The 26,540-nt window shown below is 35.5% G+C and overlaps 1 protein-coding gene and 1 non-coding gene across 2 annotated transcripts in view; both read left to right on the top strand.

Annotated features, from left to right (window-relative positions):
- The window catches only part of MAP4K5 (mitogen-activated protein kinase kinase kinase kinase 5), a 144,627-nt gene that overhangs the window by 90,559 nt on the left and 27,528 nt on the right, over positions 1-26,540 (top strand). Inside the window, exons 14-23 of the mRNA XM_059914200.1 lie at positions 4-82; positions 9,258-9,316; positions 10,343-10,410; positions 12,911-12,953; positions 13,590-13,743; positions 14,673-14,770; positions 14,939-14,980; positions 15,874-15,958; positions 23,854-23,933; positions 24,234-24,294. Coding sequence (XP_059770183.1) covers positions 4-82; positions 9,258-9,316; positions 10,343-10,410; positions 12,911-12,953; positions 13,590-13,743; positions 14,673-14,770; positions 14,939-14,980; positions 15,874-15,958; positions 23,854-23,933; positions 24,234-24,294 — 769 coding nt within the window. The remainder of the gene's footprint in view (positions 1-3; positions 83-9,257; positions 9,317-10,342; positions 10,411-12,910; positions 12,954-13,589; positions 13,744-14,672; positions 14,771-14,938; positions 14,981-15,873; positions 15,959-23,853; positions 23,934-24,233; positions 24,295-26,540) is intronic.
- On the top strand, positions 7,338-7,441 carry LOC132361139 (U6 spliceosomal RNA). Its single transcript, XR_009501450.1, has one exon. It is a non-coding gene; the product is annotated as a U6 spliceosomal RNA (small nuclear RNA).

Below are 26,540 nucleotides of genomic sequence, written 5' to 3'. Positions count from 1 at the left end.
CAGCCCCATGCAATCATTCGTCATACCATTAGATCTACGAACAGGAATGCCAGAGCTGAACGGACAGCTTCAGAAATAAATTGTATGTGTTTGGTATACATTTACAATTGGTGGTTTTGGAGGGTTGAGCTGGGTGTTCTTGTGGAATTTTTTGGAATAATAAAATCTCACTAACTGTGGCTGCATACTTTAACATAACAGGATACCTCTAAAATAAAGGCTGCTTTTCTGGCTTGTAATGGAATTCTCTTGGTTTTATAATTAAATAGTTTTTATTTTCTAATTATAAAGTTCAATATATGTCTATTGCAGAAAATTTGAAAGAGGAAAAAAGTAGAAAATTAACATTGCCCATAATCATATCACCCAACACCAGCCCACAGATAATATTTTGCTGAATTTCCTTCACATTTTTTCACATATAGTTTTACATGACTGAATTTATACTATACATAAAATTTTGCTTAACATAGTCAGAAGTATTTTCTATGTATTAGCCTAGGCTTTGTAACCATTATGTTTAATGGTTTTATCCTCTTTTATTGAGTTGATGTATTGTAACTCCTATTGTTGGACCTTTGGGTTGGTTTCAGTTTTTTAAGTCAAGGTAACAATAAGGTGAATATTTTCTAAAATGCATATTTAAAGGGGGAAATTGATTTTTATTCAATAAATCATTGACGAAAATTTTATATTAACAATATTTGTCATTTTAGCCACATTAATTTGGAAGAACAGATTTGCAAAGAATTTTTAGGTATAAGTATATTGACTTAAATGCATAATTGTTTCAAAAAAAGTTTACATTAAAATAAGCCATAAATAAAAATTATAAACCATAATGGAGGAAGATAATTTATTATATATTTAGGCTAATTAGAATTATTGCAGATGAGCATTTTGTTTTTTTGAAACCAGACATTTCTAGCTTTCTGGATACAGCTTTGGAAATCTAGGTCATTGGAGAGTTAGAATGTCCTTCCCATATCAGTTGTTTCAGTCAGATCTTTTCATAGTTACACCAATAGTTGAAGATTTTCTGTGTTTGTTAGTCCCAGATTGTTGATATGTTCTTATGCTATGCTATCTTCTTATATAATCCCCAATGAACTCTCTGGGCTTCCAATACCAGACAGAAAAGTAGCAAAGTTATATTCCATTAAAAGCTATTGTGTTTATTTTATGCAGCTGTATAGTATTCAATTAATGTAGTCTAAGTGTATCTTTTCTTGTATAGCTTTTGTCTTTTGTGTCATATTTAGTAAGGTCTTCCTGATTTTAAGGTTATAAAAGGATTTTCCTATTGTTTCTTCTTGCATTTTACAGTTTCATGTTTTTAATATTTAAATGTTTGATATAAGGTATTAACTTATTTGGTAGAAGGTATGAAATACGAATTCAACTTCAGTTTCATTCTAAATATCTACCCGTTTGCCTCAATGCTATTTATTAAAAACTTGATATTTTTGCTAATAGATTTGATATGCCATCTTTATTATGTACTAAATTGCCACATATATTTTAGGGTTTTTTCTGGAAATTCTATTCTGTTGCATTAATGTACCTAGTCCTGTGCTGGTCACATACTTCTGATTATTATGTCTTTATAATACCTGTTAAAATGTGATAGAAATAATCCTCCTCCTACTGTCCCTCACCCCCTCCACACAAACACACACACAAACACCATATTGCTATACTTTTTTATTATGATATTTGGCTATTGTATTTTCCCTACATAAATGTAAGAATCAGCTTACCAAGTTAAAAAAATATCAGTGTTTTTACTGAGATCTCATAAATTTGTACACTAACTTTGGGAGAGTTGACATCTTTATGATATTCTGTCTTCTTAATCAAAACAGGCTTCCTCAGAGAGCTCAAGACTTAGTTCTTTTATAAGTGTCCGGAGTACTAATATCTTCATGGAGTGAGCCCTATGTGCTTCATGTACCAGACAGAAGACAGTAGAATTGAAGTTCATTTTATTGGTCGATTTATCTTTAAATTCTCCCAAGTCTTCTTTCGTGTCCATCAGGAGCGTTTTATAGTTTTGTTTTTGTTTGTTTGATAGATTTCATACACACCTAGTTAGTTCTATTCTTAGTTTTTTGTTTCAGTTTTTTAAATTGATCTGATAACTCACATACAGTAAACTGCTTAAGTGTACTGCACAATGAATTTTTAAATTTGTATACACTCATGAAACTACCACCCAGGTCAAGATATAGAACATTATCAGAATCTCTGAAGGCTTCCTCATGCTCCTTCACAATCAATACCCTTCCATCTTCCTGTATCCCCCTGCCCTCCCGCTGCCCAGGCTAATCACTATTCTGATCTCTGTCACTGTAGATTGGTTTTTACCTGATCTTGATCTTCAGATAAATAGGATCAACCAATATGCACCTTTTTTTGCCTGATTTCTTTTGCTCAACATTATGTCTGTGAGAGTCATTCATGTCATGTGTAGAAATAATAGTTTATTGTTTTCATTGTAATGTAATATTTCATTGTATGATTATACCACAATTTATCCATTCTTTACTTGACAGGCATTTGATTTGTTTACAGTTTGGGGCTATTATGATTACTATAATCATCCTTACTATGTGTTTTTAGTAGACATAACTAATTATTATGATCCTGGACTGACCTAAGACCACCAGGGACAAATGTATAGTCCAACAAAGTCAGGTTTATTGACTCCTTGCAATGAGGGAGAACACAGTACCAGAGGAACCATGGAACATCTCATTAAACAGGAAAAGAAGAGTTAGAGGGTTTTTGGAAAAAGTGGAGTTCAAGTGAAATTTAGGTGAAACCTTAAAGCAAAGTAGGGATGTGTATGAAAGAGTCTATACTGTAAAAATAGACTCAGAGGCCTGTTTCCTTGGAAACTTGGAACGTTGTATTCAGTAACCCCTTTATTTGAAGCTCTGTATGTAGGTTGGAAATTAAGGCTGCTTCTCTCTGTCACTGACTTAAATCTTACAGGCAAGAATGGAATGGTTCATTTTAATGAATATGATTTCATACAGCAAAATTTCTGACAGTCTGTGATTTTAGAGAATGATGTTTCTCAGTAAGATAGCATTGGTAATTCAGAGGGGGGGGGTCATCATGTGATACTTTACATATGCAGCATATCCTTGGGAGAAACATTGTTTCTTCTTGACTTTGCATTTGGATTTGTGTCTGTCCTCCCAGTCTGATGAATGGCAAGGCAGATTACTTTCTCATTCTGATCCAGATATGGGTGTGTTACCTAAATTCCCTATTTTTAAAAAAAAAAAAGTTTTCATCTGAAAAGTCACTTTTTGGTTGAGTCCAGTTGATGCCGAAAGCTCGGCCTCTGTGCACTGGTACCAAATCGAATCTTGGAGACAGAGTTTGGGGTGAAGTAGAAAAGAATAGCTTTATTGCTTTGCCAGGCAAAGGGCGACATAGAGGGCTCCTGCCCCTAAAAACTGTGTGTCCCGACCTGGGAGGATTTGATGAGGAGTTTTATAACAACCGTTCAAGGGTGGGTTTGCTGATAAGATTAGAGTGTGTGCAGGGCCTCCATTCTTCTAATCTGGCCTCAGGTAATCTTAATGAGCTTCTCTGGTTCTTTTAATGTAGCCTCAGGTGGTCTTTCTCTGGTATGAAGAATGCTGACCTCTTAAAAGAGCTTAAAGGCATTGTTATGTGTATCCCTTGAGGTGGAACCAGGACCCTGTCCCAAGGCTGCACTGTTGTTCCCTGGCTGCCCCTCCCTTGTCTTTGCATCCCTGCCCGGATTAGCAACAGTTCGAATCTGCCCTCTGGAATTCAAGGAAGGTCATGGAGGCTGGAGTCAAGAGACAGGGGACAGAAAGGCTTCCGTGCCCAGGAGCCCCATAGGGTCCTGCTCGGTTTCACAGTTACCTAGGAAGCCAACTAATTACAAAGAATTGGCACCAAAGGGATATGAGAGGTATCAACAAAGAAAATGACTGCCCAACTGTCAGTTTAAGTGTATGATTTTAGCTGACTCACAAGTAAATTTTAGCCAGGTATTTGGACTCATACCAAGGACTCACTAAGGTTACACAGAGCAGTATTAAGAATAAAGACTCGGGCTTCCCTGGTGGCGCAGTGGTTGAGAGTCTGCCTGCCAATGCAGGGGACACGGGTTCGAGCCCTGGTCTGGGAAGATCCCACATGCCACGGAATGACTAGGCCCGTGAGCCACAGTTACTGAGCCTGCGGGTCTGGAGCCTGTGCTCCGCAACAAGAGAGGCCGCGATAGTGAGAGGCCTGCGCACCGCAATGAAGAGTGGCCCCCGCTTGCCACAACTAGAGAAAGCCCTCGCACAGAAACGAAGACCCAAGACAGCCATAAATAAATAAATAAATAAATAAATAAATAAATTAAAAAAAAAAAAAGAATAAAGACTCTACAGGTATCATGATTAATAGGTAACAAGTCTGTCAACAATCCAAAAGTTTCAGCTCGCAAAGGAAGAAAAAATGTAGCTCAAGAGCTATAGTATGCACATTAAAGTATGATAATCAGTGTCTTCGGTCATCTTTTTCCGTGGGTCTTGGGCAAATGATTCATTTCACGTTGTCATCAGCTAGATTCAACAGACTTGTGTAGAAACTGATTTTTGCAGTCATCTACTTCTGAAGATTTTTTTTCATCTCCAGTTTGACATGTCCTACTAAGACAATCTTGCATTGATTTAAATTGGCCCATGTCTCTATAATTAAGAGACAGGACTACAAGGATCATCACCCTGTTTTACTGTTGTGTTAGTTGTTAACAGTACCTGGCAAGATTCTGTTTATTGAGGTTAGAGAGAAGTTTTCCAGAAGGCAGTTTCTGAGTTCTAAACCATGAAAAGGTTATTCAGAGGAAACACTTCTTGGACATGTTTGAGTATAAAACTGTGTGTACTGTACAAGTCTCAGCTATATTAGTCTGTAATAATGTAGAAACTGGAGTTGGGGGCAGTATTCCCAGATGTATAAGATGCTCAGTTTTGGGTTCATTGGGAGAGGGTTAATGGGCTCCTAGGGAATTGACCTCATTTTCTTTCAAGCCAAACAAAGAAGCAAAACCTACTTTAGGCTAAGGAGATCTAAGAATTTCTGAAAGTTTACCCAACTTAAGTTTGAAAATTCCATTTGTCCTTTTTATTTCATGTGAAGACTGGGGATGATAAAGGTGATAGAGATTTTGAGATGTATTGTCTCACAAATCTCCTTAGTAACAGTTCTAGAGAAGTGAGTGTTTACTAGGTAAGTAATTAGAGCTCTCCCAGGTAGGAAACACAAACTCAAGCAGCATTTTTTGACCATTGTTAAAGTTGAGCCTTTTTAAACAACCTTTGATCCATCCTAGAAATAGACATACAATAACCAAAACAAAAGCATTTGTTGTCAGGAAAACTATTTATGAAAAATTATCTGAAGTATAGCATACCCATATGTTCTTCTACATTGGTATTTTTTAAGCTGCAGGTTGCAACACAATCCATGACATCAATTCAGATTTTTTTTTAAAGGCACAGAATAGCAAGTATTTAAGTGCATCAGTTGGATTCTTAATAGGTACTATACCTTGAAACTTTTGTGGATTTTTTTGTTTGTTGCTTTGTTAGCAATTTGACTGTGATGTGCCTAGGTGCATTTTTCTTTTTGTTTGTTCTATTTGGTGTTTATTGAGTTTCTTAGATCTATGAATTGATGTTTTTCTTCAAATTGGGGACACTGTTTCTTCAGTTTTTCTGTCCCAGATTCTCTCTTCTCCTTCTGGGACTCCAGTTACATGTTAGACCACTTGATGTTGTTTCATAGGTCACTGAGGCTCTGTTCTCCCTGACCCCCGTAAACACACATAAGGTGTTTTTGTTCTCTATACTTAAGTTTAGTTTCTATTGCCCTAATTTTAAGTTCATTGACCTTTTTTTCTGTAGTGTTCAGTCTGCTGTTTAAGCCCATCAGTGAATTTTATTTCAGATACTGTATTTTCTGGATCTAGACTTTCATTGAGATAGATAGATACATAGATAGATAGATAGATAGGAAGAAAAATGGATGGATGGTTACATACATATATAATACACATACATGTATAGTTTCTATCTCTCTACTGATAATTTCCATCTGTTTACTTATTGTGTCCATCTTTTCTCTTAAATCCTTGAATATATTTATAATAGATGTTTTAAAGTCCTTGTGTGCTAATTTCAACATCTGTGTCATCTCTGAGTCTATAATATCTATTTTTTTAAACTGGTTATGATTTGTATTTTTCTTCTACTTCTTTAGTCATTTTTTTATTGTATCTTGGATGTTGTGATACAACATTGAGTGTCTGGATTTTGATCTCTTTAGAGTGTTTAAAGCATAAATTAACTGGTAGGTCATTGCATCACCTGCATGGGTGAGTGGGGATCTTAACACCATCTTTCAAGGATTACAACCCTGTGATGTCTGTTAATCCATTGCCTCAAATAATTGCTTCATATAGCTTGTATGCACACACATATTTGGGTTATATGTTGTAGTTGTTTATAGCAAAAGGGTAAGTCTAATTCCTGTTACTTATTATACCTATAATTATTATGCCTATAATAAGTAACATCTTGTGGAGATAAATGAGGATGTACAATAGAAGACCTCCCCATCTTTGTATTTTTATAAGCCAAAGACACACCCAAAGGTACTGCCAGGATTTTCTTTAAAGCAAAACAAAACAACTTGGAGTCCGTTCTTGCATACAGAACAATGATACTGGAGACTCTAGCATTCTTTGCCATAAAGTGTGGCTGTAGTAATTTTAGACTTGTCATAAGGAATTTGATTTTTTTTAAGGAATACTTTTCTTACATGTTAAAGTTAAACATCTTAAATGTTTATGCTGATATAAAAGAAATGAAATTGAAATTTTTATTTTCAATCACTGATACTGGTATGGATGGATGCAGTTGATATTTTACTATATGTTTAATTGAAATTTATGAGCTCATTTTTCTCTGGTAATTTTTTAAGCCTTGAAATTTGCTGATTATGTAATTATTGAAAATATTTTCTTTCTTTCCTTTCCATATTTATGCCTTTTATAATTTATCTCTAGACCTGCTTGCCAGTATTTCTAGTTGTGACCAAAAAAAAAAAAAAAACTTTAACTCATCTCTGTCTCAAATGAGTGAAGTGGTTCTTCGTGAATTATAGTAATGGCTCTTGAATTAAGATGTTTTTAAATTATTTTAAGAAGTAAGTCATTAATGAACAACTTCTTTTATTTTAGATTATTTTTGAAAAGTAGATACTATATTTTATGGAATGTCTTTGAAAATTTTATGGTGCTCGCTTCGGCAGCACGTATACTAAAATTGGAACAATAGAAAGATTAGCATGACCTCTGCGCAAGGATGACATGCAAATTCGTGAAGCAGTCCATATTTTTAAAATTTAGTTTGACAATAACAAACACCTAATTAACGTTTCTAACTATAATACAATCCCTCCTGACGCACTGTGGGTATTGCATACACTAGCAACCAGTTTATTAAAACATTAATTGCTGTTGGATTTGTTTTGGGATTCACGCATAATCCATTTAGTACATAGCAGAACTAACTCATTTTGAAGGAATTATAAATGAAATCCTCCACAAGTCTATCATTTAATTCACATTGTAGTCAAGGAAGGGGAAGGTTTGCCTTCAGAAAATTCTGTGGCTCTCCTGGGATCTTTGATGTGGCCCGCCCTCCCTCTCTCCCTCCCACCCTTCCTTCCTCCCTCCCTCCCTCCCTTCCCTTCCTTCCCTCCCTTCCCTCCCTCCCTCTGGGAAGGTACCCAAAATGTGTTCATGCAGTGTACAGACAAAAACTGCAAAACTCAATCAATCAAACTTACATTCCTTGCTGCTTTGGAAATTGGCACCCCCATTTTGGAAAAGTGAAAGCATTTCCTAGAGCTGAATACTTGTCTACCTTAAGATAGCAATTCTACTGCCAGATACACACAGAAACATGCCCACATGTACACCTACAAGACACTTATTAGAATGTTGGTTGCAGCACTGTTTGTAATAGCCCCTAACTGGAAACTACCTGAATACCCACCACCAGTAGAATGGGTAAATAAATTATGGCATATTCCCATAAAGGAAGAGTGTACGGTATAGCAATGAGAAAGAACAATCTACAAAGCTCAGAAACAAGCAGAACTAATGCATGGTGCTAGAAGTCAGGAAAGCAGCTATCCTTGGAGTGGGGAGTAAATGGGAGTGTTTGGGGTCTGGTAATGTTGTCTCTGTCTGGCTTCTGGTTATGTAAGTGCTCAGTTTGTGAAAATTCATTGATTATGACAGGTGCACTTTTATGTGTGTTATATTTTAATAAAATTTGCGAAACAAAAACAAGAAGGAAAATTTTATGACTTAATGTTTTTATTTAGTGTAATGAATTATATAAGTACTCTGTATTGCTTTACAAATTTTGGTTTTAGGAATAAAGACAACTAGATACTTTTTGAAAGTGCTTTTTTTTAGTGTATTTTGTTTACCAAGATTGTATTTAGGAAACTTGTATCTCTGTGATGCAAGTGTATATTTTAATTTTTTTGGTCTTTTAGTCACATTATATCTTAGAATTTTAAAATTCTGTGTACTTTATGAGTAGATAATAAGCCATCCTTTTCTCTGATTTATAGACTATTTCATATAAAAGAAGTTACTCTTTGACTATTAGGAATAATTCTAAAATTGGTCTCATTAGGCCAAATAAAATACACATTTAGGAAAATATAATATTAGATTCCTGAATGCCATAGTAATACTTAATTTGACAAATATTTGTTCTTTTTAGATAATTATAGGTGATTTGGCAGGGCGGGGGGGTTCATCCTACCATAAAGTTGTAGTTTAAATTAGTCTCAAGACAGAGTCTATAGCCTAGATAGAAACATCCTTAAATGTTTGCTTAGTCACCTACTTTTAATTAATTTTTTAAAATCTTTTATATACAAAATTGCTGTTTAATTTCCTGATTCTGACCAACAATTAAGTAGAATTGTTAGGAAGATACCAAATTGTTACTTTCTTTTGGCGAGCATAAAGGAAGGGGTCCTCTGTAGTAAAAAATTAAGAGTTTTTGTCTTTTCCTCTTTCTTCTCTTCTCCTCTCTCCCTTCCCCCCTCCCCAGTACACATGCTTCTCATCACATTTCCAGGATTGATCCTTTAAGATAGAATTTGTGAATATATGTTATATTTTACAGTTGACAAATTACAATTTGAGCCTCCTCTGAGAAAAGAAACAGAAGCACGGGATGAAATGGTAGGAATAATGACTTTTAAAGTATTTTACACATTAAAATTTGAGAAAAGTTATAGTCAGGTGTACTTTGACTGAAGAACAAAGTAATACACTCTTCAGAGCATTGATTTTAATAACGTATTTCACACATTAAAGTTTGAAAACGCTTCTAGTTAGGTGTATTTTGACTAGGGTACAGTGTGTAATATACCATTTTAACCATTCATTTTGACACTTCTGAGTCTTTTGAAGAATTCACATGAATTTATTAAGTATATGGAATTTGATCCTCAGCTTTAAGCTCTCAGGATCTTTTTACTTACTGATTCTGTTAGATTTGTAGTACGATTTTGCATTGCCTTACTGTTTTTAATATTTATTTGTTAATATAGCTTCATTTTTTTTTTTTTTAACCATTGCTCTTATTTTGAGATTACTATTTGGTTAACCCTTTCCTTAACTAAAACGAAAGAAACAATAGATAGAGCAAGATATTATTAGAGTCAACCTAGATGTTATCCTAACATCTACTTTATTTTTAACTAATAGTAAAAGTATAGTTTTTAGAGTAATTGTCTTCTGTTAATGGATCTCTTCATTCTTAACATCTGCAAGTGGTGCTCTTCCTACTGTATGTGTTGCTGGACAATAAATTATCAATTTCCATGCTAGTCAGAAAAAGTATGGCACCAGTAAATTAAAGATGATTGAATAATACAGTGTTTAGTTCTCCACGCTAATGGAGTAGTGATGCACATAATTCAAAGTTAACATTTTTCTGTTTTGCTTTGGAATATACTAGTATATTGGTAAAGAGGGCTTGTCACATTTTAAGCTATAAGTATGTTTATAGATTCTGTTAAGTTTAAGTCATCTAATAATGAGTTATTGACATAAATGTGTCAAATGACAGCAAGTGTAGCTAGAGATTAAACCGTTGAAAGCCAAGATGATTAATAATCATGACAATGAGTATGTTCTTGAATCACATAAAATGAATGATACCTGTTATAAGGTAGCATCTTAAACTCTTTTTTACCTTCACAGGGAGTGTCTTCAGACCCAAACTTTCTGTTACGGTGGAATCCTTTTGTTGATGGTGCAAATACTGGCAAGTAAGTTGTTTTTCTAGCTTAACTTTATTTTACTTAATTATATAAGAACAGTATTTGATGGGGAGTGCTTTATTCTAATAAGCTTTAATTTTTTTCTTATAAAAGTTGTACTATGCCTTTTGTCAGTGAAAAGCTTCTGACTTTTTTTAATTGCCCAAAGGCATAATGTGTTGATCATTAAGGCTTTGTAGTTTTGTTCTTTAAATCAAAATACAGTACGTGTGGTGTTAATATACTGAAAGATGAGCTACATGATCTCATGGGAAAAAATACGATAGTAGGAATCAGAAAGCCCCAATTCCATCTCTGCAATGTGGTTACTTCATATTCTAGACCTGTCTTTCCTCAACGATTAAGTGACAGGGCTGACCTAGATGAGTTGTTCCAAACCTATTAGTGCATTGCAGTGCCTAGAGAGCTCTTTGGAAATACAGATTCCTGGACCCCACATTAGGCCTGTGGATCTGGGGTTAGCAGAGTATGGCCTGTAAGCCTATAAACCAGATCTGGCCTAGTGCCTATTTTTTGTACATCCTACGAACTAGAATGATATTTACATTTTTTTTTTTTAATATTTTATTTATTTATTTATTTATTTATGGCTGTGTTGGGTCTTCGTTTCTGTGTGAGGGCTTTCTCCAGTTGCGGCAAGTGGGGGCCACTCTTCATCGCGGTGCGTGGGCCTCTCACTATCGCGGCCTCTCTTGTTGTGGAGCACAGGCTCCAGACGCGCAGGCTCAGTAATTGTGGCTCACGGGCCCAGTTGCTCCGCGGCATGTGGGATCTTCCCAGACCAGGGCTCGAACCCGTGTCCCCTGCATTGGCAGGCAGATTCTCAACCACTGCGCCACCAGGGAAGCCCTATTTACATTTTTTTTTTTTTTTTTTTTTTTTTTAAATTTATTTATTTTATTTATTATTTATTTTTGGCTGCGTTGGGTCTTCACTGCTGTGCGCGGGCTTTCTCTAGTTGCGGTGAGCGGGGGCTACTCTTCGTTGCGGTGCACGGGCTTCAGTAGTTGTGGCTCGCAGGCTCCAGAGCGCAGGCTCAGTAGTTGTGGCACACGGGCTTAGTTGCTCCGCGGCATGTGGGATCTTCCCGGACCAGTGCTCGAACCTGTGTCCCCTGCATTGGCAGGCGGATTCTTAACCACTGCGCCACCAGGGAAGTCCCCTATTTACATTTTTTAATGGTTGAAAAAAGAAGAATGTAATTTTGTTACACGTGAAAATTATATGAAATTTAAATTTCGATGTTCATAAATGAAGGTTAGTTGGAACACAGCCATGATCATTAGTTTATATATTATCCATGGCTGCTTTCACACAGTAAAAGAGTTTAAGTAGTTGTGACCACTATATGATTCATAAAGCCTGCAAAATTTACTGTCTAACCCTTTATAGAAAGTTTCCTAACCCCTGCTATAGAATACAGTCTTTGGGAGTGGAATCTAAGAATCCTGAAAGCTTCGCAATTGATTGCAGTGACTATGGATAAATGTGTGGAACCAGTGGGCTAGATGAGTGATTCTCAAGTTTTGATGTGCCTGGAGGATCACCTGGAAATCTTGGTAAAATGCAGATTCTGATTAAGTAGGTCTGGAGGATGCATTTATAAAAGTTTCCATGGGAATTCCCTTGCAGTCCAGGGGTTAGGACTCTGCGCTTTCACTGCTGAGGGCCCTGGTTCAATCCCTGGTCGGAGAACTAAGATCCTGCAAGCTGTATTGTGCAGCCAGAAAAAAAAAAAAAGTTTCCAGGTGATACCAATGTTGCTCATCTGTGGACCCCACTTGGAGTAACAGAGGGTTTGATGATACAGCCATTTGAATCTATGATTCACTGTGGATTCCAACTCTAAAATTCCAAATCTCTTTTTCACTACTAAGTTTAATATCATTTTTATTACATATTAAATGTTGCAAAGCGTAACGATAAAGTAAAAAACACTTCGTATTCACTTTATAAAAACTCTATTTTATAGTCATACTAATACAGTTTGACAGAGTGAGATCTTAGGTCTTCCTATAGCTTTAAAAAATACTCTGGGGCTTCCCTGGTGGCGCAGTGGTTGAGAATCTGCCTGCCAATGCAGGGGACGCGGGTTCGAGCCCTGGTCTGGGAAGATCCCACATGCCACGGAGCGGCTAGGCCCGTGAGCCACAACTACTGAGCCTGCGCGTCTGGAGCCTGGGCTCCGCAACAAGAGAGGCCGTGATAATGAGAGGCCCGCGCACCGCGATGAAGAGTGGCCCCCGCTTGCCACAACTAGAGAAAGCCCTCGCACAGAAACGAAGACCCAACACAGCCATAAATAAATAAACAAACAAACAAAAAGTAAAAAAAAAAACCACATGTTAAAAATACTCTGTACCATGATCTAATTGTCTTTTATATCCCCTGAATAGAAGCAGATTTTAATGCACATCTAATGCTCTCTCTGTGTTTTATGTTATGGTCATTTATCACCATCTAAATTGCATTTTTCTCTTTGTATTAGATCAACCTCAAAACGTGCAATACCACCTCCCCTACCTCCTAAGGTGAGCTACTTAAAGATTTTCAACAATATATCCTTGTTTAAATAATAATATAAATTTTTTAAATAACTTTATTGAATTTATTCAAAATTCTCTTAAATATATTTTAGGGTAAAGTTTTCCTCAAGAGCATATTATGAAGATGTAAAAATATATTAAAGAAGATTTCATGAGAAATATAATATTTTTATAGCTATTAGAAAAAGGCAAAGATAGGTTATTACTCATTTGAGGCAATACTTGACCACATGGAGAGGAGAGGAGTTCATCATTTACAGTCCTCATTTATTACTACAGTTGGACAGTGCACTAGAGTCATACTTTATTAAGTCACTTTCCTTGCTTGTTTGTAGTTATTAAATATTTTGTGGATTATGTATATGATTTTATTGGTTATAAAAACATCAGTTTGGGGTTAGGGCTGCTTAAAAGTCACATGGCAAGTTCATAGCTGTGTTGGGATAGTAACTCAGCTCTTGCTTACCTTGCTTACTTGGCCCAGTGAATTGAACTATACAGGAGAAAGAAAAAAAAGGCATATTCTCCTCCCCCTAAAGTTTTTGATGCATAATAATAACAAAGTGTTAATGTTTTATGTCCAAATTTATTAAAGTACTTTCGTTTCTTATTATCAACTAGCCAAGGATAAACAGTTACCCTGAAGACAACCTCCCAGATGAAGAAAAATCATCAACTGTAAAACGTTGTCCTGATTCAGAGAACAGAGCTCCCCAAGTTCTCAGAAGACAGAGTAGCCCAAGTTGTGGTCCTGTAGCTGAGACTTCCTCTATTGGTATGGCTAGCAGTATCAGCAGGCCTGGAGTGCATACAGCTAGATACTGTGATCTCGGTAAATAAATCAAAGTGAAGGCTGAAAAGAAGGCCGTTTTGTTCATATTTTAAAGAATGTCTTTTTTCTTTAGTCAGTCTTATTACTGTTTGAAGCTTTGTGAAGGTTCTTTAAAGTTCCACATGGGTGGACTATAAATAGATTGAATCCAATTCAACCCTAATTTGATCCCTTACTAAATATTATAGGATCTAGAAAGATGAATGGATGACCCTGCCCTCAGGAAGTTCAGGGTCTATAGCAGAAGTTATACCCATGTGCACATAATATCAGACAAGACATTTTGTTTAAGTGTCTCCTACAATAAGTAACTATACGTAACAATGCAAGAGATCTCTGAGGGAGATAAGGATAGGGAACAGAGGAGGTAGGCCCTTGCAGAGCATTAAACGGCTTGGTGAGCCTTTAATAGGTGGAACCAATACTGACAGGCATTCTTAGAGAACAAGAAAGAATGAACAAATGCACTGAAGCAGGAAAATCTAGAATGTGTTGGAAGTACAGTCTAGTATGGTAGAAGTGTGAGCTTTTGAAGGGTATATACTGGGAGATAAGCCTTAAAAAGGTAGGTTGAACTTAAATTATGACAGGCCTTGAATATCAGCATTAGTAGGTTAGATTTCATTTTTCTCACAATATGGAAAGACATTTGTTGTTTTCATGGATTAAGACCACTGCTATAGATGCAGTGCTGCCTCTACATAAGCTAGAGAAAGGCACCAGAGATGCTTTAACTCATCTGACAGTAGAGAATATTTCCCTATAAAGGAACACCCAAATGGAAAACAAGTACTGGGGGGAAGGGGAAATGATTTTTCAAGGAAAGTACTTATTTGTATGGTCATTCAGCTTTTAACCATGATTCTCTTTAGGAAATGGTGATGGTATTTCAAAGCTGATGAGTGAAAACACAGAAGGATCAGCGCAAGCACCACAGTTACCACGAAAAAAGGACAAGCGAGATTTCCCTGTAGGTATAACAGGTGTTTGGTGATTAGTTGTAAATAATACTGTATTTATCATATAAAGGGCATAGTCTGTTTAATTCAGGAATTTGAATAACTGGATTTCTAAATGTATAAAGTTTTTCTTAAGGCTTTAAGAGGTCTTACAGTATTAAAAATCACTTTTCCCACAGAAACCAGTAATCAATGGCCTCCCACCCACCCCAAAAGTGCTGGTAAGGAATATTTTTATGTGAACCACTTGCCAATTTTTCTCTCTTTAGAAGCAACAGAAGATTGTTTATTTGCTATCAAGTATCTTGAGCCATTGAAAGGAAGGATTCATAAAATACAAAGGCATTAAATGCATTTGGATATACCATGGATCAAATCATGTACCCTAATTTGAGTGAGTTAGTTAGAATTGGGTAAATTTCACTTTTTATAAGTACGGACAGTTGGGTTCTCTGATTAGCCTACAAAGGCCAATTTAATTTTAATGTGATGGTATTACTAGTACTGTGTCCTCTTCATTATGTTGGTTAAATATCTTTCTACCCCTGAAGCCATTTTTACATTGAACTATACACAGTGAAAAGGAACAGGGAAGCTCCTGTTAACTCTTGTTCTCTGGTCCTTCTGTAGAACCTACCTAAGGTAGTTCAGCCAGTCATATGAATGGGTGCCTTATAAATTGTACCTTTTTATACAGTAAAACTTTAGTGTAAATATCAGTCTTTCGCCTTTCATCACTATTATGGAGGTATACTGCAATTATAATCACTATGATGTTACTCAATAAAATCATTAATTGTTTCCCATTATTAAATGTTAGTCCTAAAGATAAGTAGTCATGTAAAATTCCTAGAATGTATCATTGACATATGTAGACGTTTTGATAAATTTGATATTTTTGCTGTAAAGTAGTGGATTACACAAGGAAAGAGTGTAAAACTCTCTTCATAGAAGGCGCTAAATTATACCAAAATATGAATTTTGTTTTGTAATGAGACCACAAGTGTATGCAAATAAGAGTCAGTTTAGCATTTCATAATAATCTTAGCTATTTTCTAAGAATGTATAAAATTATCTAATCAAATAAGTCAACATTTCTTTCTTTATAAATAAGATGGGAGCATGTTTTTCCAAAGTTTTTGATGGCTGTCCTTTGAAAATTAATTGTGCAACATCCTGGATACATCCTGATACAAAAGGTAACATTTCTGAATTTTTATATATATCTCCAACAAAATATTCATTATCAGAAAAGATCCTTATGATCAGTGAACTGAGGGCTTTTTACTTTAAAAGTTCAACTTAGAGGCTAAGGAGTGTAGGTATTATACTATTTAGTGTAACAACCTAAATAGATAAATAGTTTTAGTTTAAGGCATCAGAATTCAAGAGGAACAGTTCCTGGTTAAAGGAGACTAAAGAGACATCACAACTGACTGCAACCATAATTCGGCATTTTCATTTATGTAAAAGGACAATACTGAGACAATTGAAAATCGCTTTCAGTAAAATCAAGATATTAGATAATAGTATTGTTTCAGTGTTAATATCCTGATTTTGATCATTGTTGTGTGGTTGTATAAGACCTTTTTTTTTTTTTTTTTTTAAAGAAATGCACACAAATATTTAGGAATAAAGGGGTATCATGCTCATAACTTAAACAGTTCAGACAATGAAGACAAATATGTGTGTACAGAGAAAGAAGGATAAAAGCAAAAGTAGTAAATTTAACTTCTATTGTGTGTGTGTGATCATGTGGTGTCTTTATTTTTTTTTTGAATGTTATTTTATTTTTTATAAAGCAGGTTCTTATTAGTTATCTATTTTATACATATTAGTATATACATGTCAGTCCCAATCTCCCAATTGATCCCACCACCACCCCCACCTGCACTTTACCCCCTTGGTGTCCATACATTTGTTCTCTACATCTCTGTTTCTATTTCTGCCCTGCAAACCGGTTCATCTGTACCATTTTTCTAGGATCCACATGTCTGCGTTAATATATGATATTTGTTTTTCTCTTTCTGACTTACTTCACTCTGTGTGATAGTCTCTAGATCCATCCATGTCTCTACAAATGACCCAATTTTGTTCCTTTATATGGCTAATATTCCATTGTATATATGTACCACATCTTCTTTATCCATTCGTCTGTCGATGGGCATTTAGGTTGCTTCCATGACCTGGCTATTGTAAATAGTGTTACAGTGAACAACATGTTGGGGTGCATGTGTCTGTTTGAATTATGGTTTTCAGGGTATACGCCCAGTGGTGGGATTGCTGGGTCATATGGTAGTTCTATTTTTAGTTTTTTAAGGAACCTCCATACTGTTCTCCATAGTGGCTATATCAATTTACATTCCCACCAACAGTGCAAGCAGGTTCCCTTTTCTCCACACCTTCTCCAGCATTTGTTGTTTGTAGATTTTTTGATGATGGCCATTCTGACTGGTGTGAGGTGATACCACACTGTAGTTTTCATTTGCATTTCTCTAATAATTAGTGATTTTGAGCAGCTTTTCATGTGCTTCTTGGCCATCTGTATGTCTTTTTTGGAGAAATGTCTGTTAGGTCTTCTGCCTGTTTTTTGATTGGGTTGTTTGTTTTTTTAATATTGAGCTGCATGAGCTGTTTACGTATTTTGGAGATTAATCCTTTGTCCGTTGATTCATTTGCAAATATTTTCTCCCATTCAGAGAGTTGTCTTTTCGTCTTGTTTGTAGTTTCCTTTGCTTTGCAAAAGCTTTTAAGTTTCATTAGGTCCCATTTGTTTATTTTTGTTTTTATTTCCATTACTCTAGGAGGTGGATCAAAAAAGATCTTGCTGTGATTTATGTCAAAGAGTGTTCTTCCTGTGTTTTCCTCTTAAGAGTTTTATACTGTCTGGTCTTACATTTAGGTCTTTAATCCATTTTGAGTTTATTTTTGTATGGTGTTAAGGAGTGTTCTAATTTCATTCTTCTACATGTAGCTGTCCAGTTTTCCCAGCACCACTTTTTGACAAGACTGTCTTTTCTCCACTTTATATCCTTGCCTTCTTTGTCATACATTAGTTGACCATAGGTGTGTGGATTTATCTCTGGGCTTTCTATCCTGTTCTATTGATCTATATGTCTGTTTTTGTGCCAGTACCATACTGTCTTGATTACTGTAGCTTTGTAGTGTAGTTGAAAGTCAGGGCGTCTGATTCCTCCAGCTCCGTTTTTTTCCCTCAAGACTGCTTTGGCTATTCAGGGTCTTTTGTGTCTCCATACAATTTTAAGATTTTTTTGTTCTAGTTCTGTAAAAAATGCCATTGGTAATTTGATAGGGATTGCATTGAATCTGTAGATTGCTTTGGGTAGTATAGTCATTTTCACAATATTGATTCTTCCAATCCAAGAACATGGTATATCTTTCCATCTGTTTGTATCATCTTTAATTTCTTTCATTAGTGTCTTATAGTTTTCTGCATACAGGGCTTTTGCCTCCCTAGGTAGGTTTATTCCTAGGTATTTTATTCTTTTTGTTGCAGTGGTAAATGGGAGTGTTTCCTTAATTTCTCTTTCAGATTTTTCATCATTAGTGTATAGGAATGCAAGAGATTTCTGTGCACTAATTTTGTATCCTGCAACTTTACCAAATTCACTGATTAGCTCTAGTAGTTTTCTAGTGGCATCTTTAGGATTCTCTATGTATAGTATCATGTCATCTGCAACAGTAACACTTTTACTTCTTCTTTTCCCATTTGTATTCCTTTTGTTTCTGTTTCTTCTCTGATTGCCGTGGCTAGGACTTCCAAAACTATGTTGAATAATAGTGGTGAGAGTGGACATCCTTGTCTTGTTCCTGATCTTAGAGGAAATGCTTTCAGTTTTTCACCATTGAGAATGATGTTTGCTGTGGGTTGGTCGTATATGGCCTTTATTATGTTGAGGTAGGTTCCCTCTATGCCCACTTTCTGGAGAGTTTTTATCATAAATGGGTGTTGAATTTTGTCGAAAGCTTTTTCTGAATCTGTTCACATGATCATATGGATTTTATTCTTCAATTTGTTAATATGGTGTATCACATTGATTGATTTGCGTATATTGAAGAATCCTTGCATCCCTGGGATAAATTCCACTTCATCATGGTGTATGATCCTTTTAATGTGTTTCTGGATTCTGTTTGCTAGTATTTTGTTGAGGATCTTTGCATCTATGTTCATCAGTGCTATTGGTCTGTAATTTTCTTTTTTTGTAGTATCTTTGTCTGGTTTTGGTATCAGGGTGATGGTGGCCTCATAGAATGAGTTTGGGAGTGTTCCTTCCTCTGCAATTTTTTGGAAGAGTTTGAGAAAGATGGATGTTAGCTCTTCTCTAAATGTTTGATAGAATTCACCTATGAAGCCATCTGGTCCTGGACTTTTGTTTGTTGGAAGATTTTTAATCACACTTTCAATTTCTTTACTTGTGATTGGTCTGTTCATATTTTCTGTTTCTTCCTGGTTCAGTCTTGGAAGGTTACACCTTTCTAAGAATTTGTCCATTTCTTCCAAGTTGTCCATTTTATTGGCATAGAGTTGCTTATAGTAGTCTGTTAGGATGCTTTGTATTTCTGCGGTGTCTGTTGTAACTTCTCCTTTTTCATTTCTAATTTTATTAATTTGAGTCCTCTCTCTTTCTTGATGAGTCTGGCTAATGGTTTATCAATTTTGTTTATCTTCTCAAAGAACCAGCTTTTAGTTTTATTGATCTTTGCTGTTGTTTTCTTTGTTTCTATTTCATTTATTTCTGCTCTGTTCTTTATGATTTCTTTCGTTGAACTAACTTCGGGTTTTGTTTGTTCTTCTTTCTCTAGTTCCTTTAGGTGTAAGGTTGGATTGTTTATTTGAGATTTTTCTTGTGTCTTGAGGTATGCTTGCATTGCTATAAACTTCCCTCTTAGAACTGCTTTTGCTGCATCCCATCGGTTTTGGATCGTCGTGTTTTCATTGTCGTTTGTCTCTAGGTATTTTTTGATTTCCTTTTTGATTTCTTCAGTGATCTCTGGTTATTTAGTAACGTGCTGTTTAGCCTCCATGTGTTCGTGTTTTTTACGTTTTTTGCCCTGTAATTGATTTCTAATCTCATAGCATTGTGGTCAGAAAAGGTGCTTGATATGATTTCAGTTTTCTTAAATTTACTGAGCCTTGATTTGTGACTCAAGATGTGATCTTTCCGGAGAATGTTCCATGCGTACTTGAGAAGAAAATGTAATCTGCTGTTTTTGGATGGAATGTCCTATGAATATCAATTAAATCTATCTGGTCTATTGTGTCATTTAAAGTTTGTGTTTCCTTATTAACTTTCTGTTTGGATGATCTGTCCATTGGTGTAAGTGAGGTGTTAAAGTCCCCCACTATTATTGTGTTACTGTCGATTTCCTCTTTTAGAGCTGTTAGCAGTTGCCTTATGTATTGAGGTGCTCCTGTGTTGGGTGCATATATATTTGTAATTGTTATATCTTCTTCTTTTTTTAAATTATTATTTACTTTTGACTGCGTTGGGTCTTTGTTGCTGTGCGAGGGCTTTCTCTAGTTGCGGCGAGCGGGGGCTACTCTTCATTGCAGTGCACGGGCTTCTCATCGCAGTGGCTTTTCTTGTTGCGGAGCATGGGCTCTAGGCGCGTGGGCTCAGTAGTTGTGGCGCACAGGCTTAGCTGCTCCATGGCATGTGGGATCTTCCAGGACCAGGGATCGAACCCATTTCCCCTGCCAGTGCAGGCAGATTCTTAAGCACTGCGCCACCAGGGAAGCCCTATATCTTCTTCTTGGATTGATCCCTTGATCATTATGTAGTGTCCTTCCTTGTCTCTTGTAACATTCTTTATTTTAAAGTCTATTTTACCTTATATGAGTATTGCTACTCCAGCTTTCTTTCGATTTCCATTTGCATGGAATATCTTTTTCCATCTCCTCACTATCAGTCTGTATGTGTCCCTAGGTCTGAAGTGGGTCTCTTGTAGACAGCATATATATGGGTCTTGTTTTTGTATCCATTCAGAGAGCCTCTGTCTTTTGGTTGGAGCATTTATTCCATTCACGTTTAAGGTAATTATCGACATGTATGTTCCTGTGACCATTTTCTTAATTGTTATGGGTTTGTTTTTGTAGGTCCTTTTCTTCTCTTGTGTTTCCCACTTAGAGAAGTTCCTTTAGCATTTGTTTTAGAGCTTGTTTGATGGTGCTGAATTCTCTTAGCTTTTGCTTGTCTGTAAAGCTTTTGATTTCTCCCTCGAATCTGAATGAGATCCTTGCTGGGTAGAGTAATATTGGTTGTACGTTCTTCCCTTTCATCACTTTAAATATATCATGCCACTCCCTTCTGGCTTGTAGAGTTCCTGCTGAGAAATCAGCTGTTAACCTTATGGGAGTTCCCTTCTATGTTATTTGTCGTTTTTCCCTTGTTGCTTTCAGTAATTTTTCTTTGTCTTTAATTTTTCTCAGTTTGATTACTATGTGTCTCGGCGTGTTTCTCCTTGGGTTTATCCTGCCTGGGACTCTCTGCACTTCCTGGACTTGGGCGGCTATTTCCTTTCCCATGTTAGGGAAGTTTTCGACTATAATCTCTTCAAATATTTTCTCAGGTCCTTTCTCTCTCTCTTCTCCTTTTGGGACCCCTATAATGCGAATGTTGTTGCGTTTAATGTTGTCCCAGAGGTCTCTTAGGCTGTCTTCATTTCTTTTCATTCTTTTTTCTTTATTCTGTTCTGCGGCAGTGAATTACACCATTCTGTCTTCCAGGTCAGTTATGTGTTCTTCTGCCGCAGTTATTCTGCTGTTGATTCCTTCTAGTGTATTTTTCATTTCAGTTATTGTGTTGTTCATCTCTGTTTGTTTGTTCCTTAATTTTTCTAGGTGTTTGTTCTTTAATTCTTCTAGGTCTTTGTTAAACATTTCTTGGATCTTCTCGATCTTTGCCTCCATTCTTTTTCCGAGGTCCTGGATCATCTTCACTATCATTAGTCTGAATTCTTTTTCTGGAAGGTTGCCCATCTCCACTTCATTTAGTTGTTTTTCTGGGGTTTTATCTTGTTCCTTCATCTGGTATGTAGCCCTCTGCCTTTTCATCTTGTCTATCTTTCTCTGAATGTGATTTTTGTTCCACAGGCTGCAGGATTGTAGTTCTTCTTGCTTCTGCTGTCTTCCCTCTCAGTAAATGTTAACATTTGTGTAATCTGCATGAGGCATATTTAAGAATTGTTGTATTATTATAACTTTTCTGAAAGTCTGAAATGATGGCAAAATAAAATTTATTTTTAAAAATTTAGGCTGTGTAATTTTAAAGTGAGGAAGCATAATACATGGAGGCAAAAATTTGGAATCAAAGAGATCTGGGTTTGAATTCCCACTCTGACATTACTGTGTGACTTGGAAAAGATACTTAACACCTCTGGTTCTCAATGTGGTCATTTATAATACATATCCTCATAATACTCAACTTGTTGCAAGGAAGGTAGGAGCCTACCTGGTTGCCTGGAAATTAGCAGAGGTTAGGCAGTAGAGGATGTTTGGGAAATGTTTGTTTCTACCTCAGTACAGTCATAAAGACAGGTAGTGTAATTATCTGTTTTAAATGCCGCTATTAGAAAATATAACAGAGAAAAAGAATTTTTAACAGTAAGGAAACAGGATTTTTTGATATTTGTACCTTTATATTTTGCTATGTTTATACTTACAGAAAAGTTAGAGAAATATATATTGTAGTACAAGAACCCCTATATACTCAGAATCATCAGTTGTTTCTTTTTTTTGTTTTACGCTCTCACCATCAGATTATTTATTTATTTATTTACTTTATTTTATTTTAGTATAGTTGATTTACAATGTTGTGTTAGTTTCAGGTATACAGCAAAGTGATTCAGTTACTCATATACATATATCCCTTCTTTTTTAGATTCTTTTCTCATATAGGTTATCACAGAATATTGCATAGCATTCCCTGTGCTCTACAGTAGGTTCTTGTTGGTTATCTGTCTTATATACAGTAGTGTGTGTATGTTCATCCTTTTGCCACATTGGTTTTACTCTTTTCTGTCTGTATGTGCATTTTTTTCTCAATCACTTGAGAGTGAGTTGTGGACATCGTGCTCCTCTTCCCCTTATACTTCAGTTTGTATTTTCTAGGAACAGGAATCATCTCTTACATAATCACAGTACAATTATAAAGATTAGGGAGTTTATCACTGATATAATCCTGTCTTTTAATCCACAGTCCATATTTAAATTTTATTAATTATCCCAGTAATGTCTTTTATCATCTTCGCCCTCCTTTTTTTCCCCAATCCAACATCCAGTTCCAGTTCACATGTTGGATTTAGCTACCATGCCTTTAGTCTGCTTTAGTGTGGAACAGTTTCTCAACCTTTTTTTCTCTCTTGATCTTGCCATTTTGAGGCTGCTTATTTTGTAGAATGTCCCTTAATTTGAGTTTGTCTGATGAGTCCTCATGCTTAGATCACGTTATGCATTTTGGGCAGAAATATCAGAGAAATGTTTCTGTGCTCTTCTTAGTCCATCATATCAGGAGGCACATGGTATCAGCTTGTCCAAATACTAGTGATATTAACATTGACCAGTTGGTTAAGGTGGCGTTCACTAGCCTTCTCTTCTGTCAAGTTCCTATTTTTCCCTTTCTAAGTAATCGCTTAATTATTTAGTTTCCCAAAGTAATTAATAAGTAATTAGTGTGAAGACTCATTGAGACTTTATACATATCCTCTTGCTCATTAGACTTTCACTGACTAGTTTTAGCATCTGTTGACAATCCATTGACATCTATTGACAATTTCCCTTCTTTCTCATTTATTTACTTATGTTTGAATAAATGACATGTGATGAAAATTATGTTTTAAAAAAGGATTTTATAGTAAGATAAAGCAGAGTTAGTAACAGAATATATCTACTGTTAAAAAATAAAGAGTTGGGGAAAGAGGTAAAGAAGGTAGCATGGGTTTTAGAAAATAATTTTTCTTTGGATTGGTGGGTGGCTATCTAACTCTTAATACCATTAAAATATAGGGCCATTATTTTAGTGAATGATTTCAGAAAATGATAGTAAATTCTGGTGATTTATCTCAACTATTTTAGATCAGTACATTATTTTTGGAACTGAAGATGGTATTTATACATTGAATCTCAATGAACTACATGAGGCAACGATGGAACAGGTAATTTAGGAGTTTTAACTCAAAAAATTAGTTTGAGTCAATTGAATAAAGTAAATAACTTAATTTTAAAGCAATTTATATGGGCCTCAGTTTTAATTTTTATGATTTAAATATTTAAAGGGGTGAAATTGTACTCTTCACATGTTCATGTTGAAAGATTTTTTTCCCATAAGGTTTTGGTAATATACTGAAAGGTAGAAAATACTTGTTTTTCTACTCTTTCAGACTGTTGCAATTTGGAGGTTAAGGGGTAAGGGAATGAAAATCGGAGAGTTTTAATTACCTTTTTTTTCTTAATAGTTATTTCCACGGAAATGTACTTGGCTCTATGTCATCAATAATACTTTAATGTCATTGTCAGGTATGTATATTATGAAAATGATATGAAAAATAAACCATGGACAAGCAGAGAAATGTAATTTTAATACACATTATTTTAAAATGTTATTCAGGGTAATTATAATCTAGTATAGTTAACTTTGAGACTTGCAGGTATTTTTTACCGATGTAGAATTGGAAGAAACTTTGAGAAGGGACCTTGTTGTCAGAGCAGTACTTCCCACACCTGCCCAGGAACTACATAGTTGGGGAACATGACAGTGATTGTTCCCTGAGGCCATCCCCTTCTCCACAGTCTCTGTTACTGTCACCATCCCTGCCTTCCACTGAGAATCAACAGTTGAAGGGAAAGAATCAGAGGATCCAGATGCTTCCTTTCTTTGTAACCTTAAGCCAATCACTGTCTCTTGTCTCTCAGCCTCAGTTTTCTTTTTTTTTCATAAATTATATCTTTTTTTTAATTTATTTTTTATTGAAGTATAGTTGATTTACAGTGTCATGTTAATTTCTGCTGTACAACAAAGTGATTCAGTTATACATATATATACATTCTTTTTCATATTCTTTTCCATTATGGTTTATCACAGGATATTGAATATAGTTTCCTGTGCTATACAGTGGGACCTTGTTGTTTAAACATTCTGTATATAGTAGTTTGCATCTGCTAATCCCAAACTCCCAGTCCATCCCTCCCCCACGCCCCCTCCCACTGTCAACCATAAGTCTGTTCTCTATGTCTGTGAGTCTGTTTCTGTTTCGTAGATAGGTTCCTTTGTGTCATATTCTAGATTCCACATATAAGTGATATCATATGGTATTTGTTTTTCTCTTTCTGACTTAATTCACTTTAAGTGTGATAATCTCTAAGTCCATCCATGTTGCTGTGCTCAGTTTTCTTAATTGTAACATAAGGATGATGGTAACAATAACAGCCTCACAAGATTGCTGTGAGGATCAAGTGAGATATCCAAAGTACTTAGAAAACTGTGAAGATGCTTGCTGGTAGAATTCATGTTATTATGGACCACATATTTACTAACCAACTTGGACCAATGCTTTCAAGTCTCATAAATAATCAGATGGGTTCCAGAGCAACCTATTCTAATTTTGTTGTTTGTATTTTTCTTTTTTCGTTGTTGTTGGGCAGGGGGTGGTGTTCAGGCTTTTTCCCCTAATTGTTACCTGCCAAAACCTATTTTCTTACATTTTAGATTTAAGTGGCTACCTGAAGGCTTGCTGCTTGCTTTCATTCTGATAGTAGAGTACAGTTGGCCCTCTGTATCTGCATGCACAGATTCAACCAACTGTAGATAGAATTTTTTTTTAATTCCAGGAAGTTCCAAAAAGAAAAAACTTGCATTTGCCAGGCATTGGGTCACTATTTACATACATTTACATTGTATTAGGTATCATACATAATCTAGAGATGATTTAAAGTATGTGGAAGAATGGGCATAGGTTATATGCAAGTACTACACCATTTTATATAAGGGACTTTTTATAAGGGACCTCAGATTTTGGTATCCGCAGGGGGTCCTGGAACAATACTCTGTGGTGGGACCACTATACAAGATAGTTAATTATTTCTCTCTGTTCCTTAATCCTAATGCGATCAGCTATTAAAATAGCATTTATCCCTTTCTCCACTTTGAAAAATTATTTTAACATTTCTTAAATTTTTTTCAGTGTTTTTGTTTGATACTCTTTCATGCTCTGTATCTCAATAGATATGTGATGAATACATCCTAGCTCTTATTTACTGTACTGTCAGGCTTTTCATTATTAAGTCTACCTTTCAGCTACTTATGCGTTAAAGCATCAGTGCTGATATAGTTTTAACTCACTGACAGATCATTATGAATTGTGGTCTAATTTAAGAAATGCCATTTTCATAATTTTAAGTATGTGTGTGTGAGTGTGTATAACTTAAACTCATCTACTAACCATCGCCTAGTAGAGATTCTTCAGGAATTTGTATATTTGAGCTGATGACAGTGTTTACAAAGAGCATATTATTTGATTGTCTATAAATGTCTTTTAAAAAACTGGGGTCCTCAAAATATTTAATCTCTTTGATTTTGATTATGTTTCCCCCAGTTTTCTTACTTTTGTTTAATAAAATATTAATATATCATATTACTATTATGAAAATATAAACTTAAACCCCGATCTGTTTGAATTAACAATTCTGAGTTATATTCATATAGAGTCACTTTCCTCTAACTCTCTTACTGCTTTTATCCCTATTTATGCCTGTCTTTGGGAATA

This window comes from Balaenoptera ricei, chromosome 2 (assembly GCF_028023285.1).
Source record: "Balaenoptera ricei isolate mBalRic1 chromosome 2, mBalRic1.hap2, whole genome shotgun sequence".
Lineage (NCBI taxonomy): Eukaryota > Metazoa > Chordata > Mammalia > Artiodactyla > Balaenopteridae > Balaenoptera > Balaenoptera ricei.
This window is presented reverse-complemented; position numbering and strand designations above follow the sequence as displayed.